Source organism: Centroberyx gerrardi, chromosome 7 (genome assembly GCF_048128805.1).
Source record: "Centroberyx gerrardi isolate f3 chromosome 7, fCenGer3.hap1.cur.20231027, whole genome shotgun sequence".
In the NCBI taxonomy this organism is placed as follows: domain Eukaryota; kingdom Metazoa; phylum Chordata; class Actinopteri; order Beryciformes; family Berycidae; genus Centroberyx; species Centroberyx gerrardi.
In genome coordinates, this window is record NC_136003.1 from 32,044,310 (window position 1) to 32,050,031 (window position 5,722).

The window sequence follows — 5,722 nt, forward strand, 5'->3', positions numbered from 1 at the left end:
CAGCGAGCTGGACGACGCGTCGTCGGAGACCGAGGAGCTGCAGCACAACCGGGCCGCCGGCAACGGCAGCAACCCGGCGCCCAGGACGGGGCACCCGCAGCCCGGGCAGAAGCAGGAGGGCGGCTCGGCGGGATCAGCCGCCTCCGCCGCCGGGAACACGACGGGCAGCGACGCACAGACTCCACAGATCTTCCCCTGGATGAGAAAGCTGCACATTAGCCATGGTACTGGCTGCTCCGGTGTTTACACTTTATTAGCACTGTATCATGAGTTTTAGTGTGATAATATTAATATGCACAGTCAGTAGGTTGGGTGATTGGACACATGGGCTGGGTGACAGTGTATTAGTGTGTGGGGAAGCTACAGAGGAGCCATGGCGCTTTATGTCTCTTTGTATACACACACTTAAACATTCAATAGACTTATTAGTGCTTTGATTTGACAGAGTAAATTGGCTGGCTGAGCGGAGCTGAAAGCCACACATTAGCCACGGTGCCTCGTTTTTGTCTGCAGGCTACCAAGCTTCTTCACTGCGTCGATCTGATATTTTTATGACTGTCAAAAATTAGTCACTGAGGGATTTTGACGTCTCGGTGTGGCAGGAACGAGCTGTTTAATTTTGCTTGGATGCAGACCAGAAATTAGGCGGATAGTTTAATGTCTTACTTATTTGGAAATGATAAAGTAAACGGGACAATCGGCCGGCCTCTGGTTAACTTAGTGTGTGTGTGTGTGTATTAGCGTGTTTGCTCAGTGCATCAGGGTGTAATTCGTTTTGCTTCTCCTCCTGCCCGGGCCGGGGACGCCGCATGGTTGCCCCTGTCTTTTTTATTTCAGCAAATTCCACAAAAGCATCATAAATCTGTCAGGGAGAGGCAACGCCAGCCTGCAAACCCCACAGGCTGAGGAGCGCAGACGGGCCGGGGTGGGAAAGAAAGAGAAAGAAAGAGAAAGAGAGGCCAGGAAGGCTTTGGGAAGCTGTTGCTCCTTTGAAAAGTGAAGCTTTATTACGTGTGGGAACTTTATTAGGGAGGTGAGGCAGAGGACGGGGCAATAAAACCCTGAAGGGAGCGAGAGGGGAAGAAAGGAAGGAGGGAGGAAGAGGGTGACGGTGAAGGGGGGGAAAGTTTAGGGAATGTGTGGAGAACGGTGGCTGCTTGGGTAAAAAGAAAAACACAAATGTGACAAATAAAAGCAGCTCTTTCCCCCCAGAGGGAGAGAAGCTGCGGTGTGGAAATAATATTCCTGTCAGACAGAGAGACAGAGCAGGCTGCTGCTCAGGCTGACGGACAGCTTTACGCACTTTCTTTGCCTTTACGCACCTTATTTCTGAGGGAACTATGGCTGAAAAGGAGTGTGTGGGGGGCCTCTGTGTGTGTGTGTGTGTGTGTGTGTGTGTGTGTAGCCTACTGCTAAAATACCACCAGTTTATTCACATGTTGCTGCACCCAAACACGCTCCCTAACACCCATCTTTACCCCCCCCCCCCCCCCAGATATGACGGGGCCCGACGGGAAACGGGCGCGGACGGCCTACACCCGCTACCAGACGCTCGAGCTCGAGAAGGAGTTCCACTACAACCGGTACCTCACGCGGCGGCGGCGGATAGAGATCGCGCACGCGCTCTGTCTCACGGAGCGGCAGATCAAGATCTGGTTCCAGAACCGGAGGATGAAGTGGAAGAAGGACAACAAACTGAAAAGCATGAGCCTCGCCACGGCCAGCAGCGCCTTCCAGCCCTGAAAAAAAATCCAAATCAAAATAATAATAAAAAAAAAAAATCCATGCGCCAATCTGTTTGGAGAAGTTACACCAAGCCTGAGCTTCTCTGGAGGGAAAACCGAGAGAAAACAGCAGAAAAAAGGGAAGAAAAACAAAGAAAACAGGAAGAAAAATAAGAAAATGAAGAAGAAGAATAGCTCTATTGCAAACAATTTCCAAATCTAGGTTTAAAAAAAAAAACACTATAATGAACAGAGTACTGTACAGCAGCGCAGCACTTTTTATTTGTTTGGCATGTTGGTCGTTGGTGTAAAAACTGACTGTGGTACTTTGCTTCTGTAAAACAAAGTTAGTGTTCCTCTGTGTTGTCGTCGTTTTAAAATACCTGTCCGGACGGTGAGAGATGAAAAAAGGATGAAAAATGCTACCTAACTACCTTCCTACCTTCCTACCTAGCTACCTAGCCACCTTGTTACCTTGTTACCTACCTATCTGCCTATTCCGTCCCGTTGTTTATTGTCTAAATATCGTTTTATGTGTCCAGTGCTATATTTTGTAAAAAAAAAAAAATGCTTTCCAGAAAAGTGGCATGTGAGCTCTTATTGCGATATTGTAAGTTATTTACGGCCTATAACGCGTGTATAGCGTACTCGTTTGAGTTTACATTTCTCTCTCTCTCTCTCTCTCTCTCTCTCTCTCTCTCTCTCTCTCTCTCTTGTTCAAATCTTATTTTTATTGGAGGAAGAAGGGAAGGTGTGTCAGTAAAAACAAAAACAAAATCAGCCCTGCCTAGATCTCCGTATCATTCATAATGTGTATAGATCTATTATTCAAAAAAGTGTAATTGTATATTATTATTATTATTATTATTATTATTGTAATTATTGGATCATATCTATGTTCCAGAAAGGATGTATATATATATTTGACATTTTTAAATGTGACCAGTTGGCTATTTGTAGTTGGGCAGTGTGCGTGCGTGCGTGTGTGTGTGTAAGTGTGTGTGTGTGTGTGTGTGTGCGTGTGTGTGTGTGTGTGTGTGTGTGTGTGTGTGAGGGAAATGGCTACCGTCCTGTTAGGCCTGTCAGCATTTTGCCAATGAGCTTTTTGTATTTGTTTGTAACTTCTCTTGGAGTAAAAAATAAAGTTCCTCATACTCACCAAAACCCGGCTGGTCCTGAACTAAACTCTTAACCCGGGTTAAAGCAGAACCCGCACTAACCCGGGCCAACTGTCTCAGAAACCCTGAGCTGGAACCGCGCAGCTTCCTCGGCTCACACACGGGTTAAAACGGGTTAAAACAAACTGTCTCGTGCTAGTCTTTGTCACTGCTCCTTCTAACAGTCTTGAATTTATCAGAATGAAATGTCTTCTGCTCAGCTGTGAAGGAAACCTCCAGGCTGCTGAATATCACATTATCAGGCCGAACTGGGCAGACTTGGCCCGGGATAGTGCGTTTTGACACGGGTTCAGCCGTGTGTGAGTCCGGGCTAACTACCTGACCTGGCTCACCGACACCAGTCAGGCTCGTGCATTCGCCACAATCGAAAATATTCGTTAGAATGTGTTTGTTATTCGTTGTTTTGAGAATTTTGCGTATTTGTTTCCAAATTTCACGTATCCCTGTGCGCACTTTAATGCCTGAACTAATGTAAACTAATGTTACAATACCTTAGTAAACTCATGTAAACTATTGTTACTAATGTAACATTTTCTGTAACTAATGTAACAATTTGTACAGTTCCATTAGTAACAAGCTGTCGCTTCCAGCCAGCAGTCTGAGATGCACAGACAGAGTTGCAGTAAAAAGTGAGGAAACTGAAGTGTTGAAGGCTAGAAGTGCGCATTATGCGTAAAGACGCGTCCGCCGCTTCCAATACAAAAAGCCATCAGAGGCTGAAGAGAGAAACGTCACTTTCCAACGTGACACTCTGAACATCAGCAGCATCACAGCGCATCTTATGATCTGCACCAACAGAAACAACAAGCAGCACAAAACACACCAGACCCGGGCACACACACACACACACAAACACACACGCGCGCGCTCGCGCGCGCGCACACGCGCGCAGGCCTTTTTCCATCTCGCTCACCAACTTTGACAAGACAACAAACTATCTGCAGCGAACAAATTGGTCACTTTTCTCTAACGAGCTCTCTTTTCCGTCCAAACGGAGGCCACTCCCGTTCAAATGAGTTTACTCGCTCCCACTTTCCAACAGTAAACAAGCAGCTGAACTTTGAAACTCACCGGCTGACGCTGCTGGACCCGGCCGGGCTTCACTCCTGCTCTCTGTCCTGCTACGAGCCTCATCTGGACACAGCCGCTATCTCCTGCTCCTCTGTTGTGTGTTAAGATATTTTTTAAAGCTGCCCCCCCACCCCCTCACCCCCTTTGGGCCAAACTACACTACTCCACTACTATAAAAAAAAGAAGCCAGCTTTGACATTTACATGTCAAACGGATGAGGGTTTTTATCTCCAAGTTGGCTCGTAAAGATCAGGCCGGGCCTCAGACTGATACCTCTCACTGGCTCTCCGGTGGTCACGTGGGGTCCATAAAGTTAGTTTTATGGTTTTGGGGAGTTGACAATGTACTATATATTTCACATTCTAGAAAGCAAGTGACGGTTTAACGGCTTCGCAGGGATCCTAAAGGGGTCAGTAAAGTAGAGAGAGCAGGAGAGAGAGAGAGAGAGAGAAAGAGAGAGAGGGAGAGAGAGAGCAGGCCACTACTACCGGCCGCTGTCCCTGCTCTGGTTCACACACGGAGCCCAGCAGCTCCGGTTTGTACCGTTATGGACGTCGGGGAACCGGTGGAGTGAAAGCCAGGACGCACAGTAAGTTGTGTTTCCAAGCTGCCTGTAAGTGGAGGCTAAGTAGAGAGAGAGAGAGAGAGAGAGGGAGAGGGAGAGGGGGGTACAGAGAGAGAGAGAGCGCGCAGTGTAATTACCATGTCACTCACTCACTCTCGTGCATGCTGCTGTATTAACGCGCTCGCTGAGTGTTTGGTTCTCCGGTGTATTTGAGATATTTTAACTATTCGTTGTTGTGACTGGACCGGGGGCATGTGATGGTGGCGTCACAGATGGAGTCAGGCGCGTGCGTGCGTGTGTGTGTGTGTGTGTGTGTGTGTGTGTATGTGTGTGTGTGTGTGTGTGTGTGTGTGTTTGTGTGTGTATGGGTTGACAGGCTACGTGCTGTATCCTCATGTTGTGGCTGTCCGCTTGCAGTAGTTTACATGCGTACAGTGGTACAGTGGTTGTGTATTCCCGTGTGTGTGTGTGTGTGTGTGTGTGTGTGTGTGTGTGTGTGTGTGATAGTACAATAGGTTATGGCCCTTTCTATTAAGTAAAATGAACAGGATAAAGGGTGAAATGACGTTTCAGCCCCGCGCGTACCTTGTGCGTAAATGAAATAAATTTGGTCTTTACGGCCTTGTAAACTATATATTCTTCTTAAAATGTAATATTGCATTTGCTGAAGTGCTTAAATAATACATTTGATGAAGAGTTGATGCGTTGATCAAAAGTAGCAGAGGTTGTTCTTTACCTGTTTTTTTTAGCGTTATTGATTTTGTTGTCTCCATGCTCATGACGACCTGGATGAGTTTTGTTGTTGTTGTTGTTTGGTGTTGGATCTGTAGGCGAGGGAGAAACAAAAACATATTGTGATCATTTTGTGAGGAGAATTAATATTTCTTCGCTGTTCGCTTTTATTATCACTTTTTGGAAAGGAAATATTTGGTATCACTGCCATATTTGTTTGGTAGCGTCACTTTTACGCGCGGCCATTGTGCGCGTAAAAATGGTTTCAATAAAGGAGTAACAGTTTGAAAAATGCTGATGTGTGTCAACATTAACCAGCAAGTCAGTGTACGTTTTCATGAACAGAGTAGAACAAGGCCACACACACACACACACACACACACACACACACACACAGCCTGTAATGATATGCGTCCTTGGGTACAAGAAAATCTTTGTCCGCACCCGCCCTT

General features: G+C 46.6%; 1 protein-coding gene across 1 annotated transcript in view; it reads left to right on the top strand.

Moving 5' to 3' along the window:
- Window positions 1-1,910, top strand: part of hoxb5a (homeobox B5a) — a 6,054-nt gene extending 4,144 nt beyond the window's left edge. The window contains exons 4-5 of the mRNA XM_078284942.1: window positions 4-224; window positions 1,496-1,910. Of these exons, the coding sequence (XP_078141068.1) occupies window positions 4-224; window positions 1,496-1,743 (469 nt within the window). The 3' untranslated portion in view covers window positions 1,744-1,910. The remainder of the gene's footprint in view (window positions 1-3; window positions 225-1,495) is intronic.
- Window positions 1,911-5,722: the final 3,812 nt, after the last annotated feature.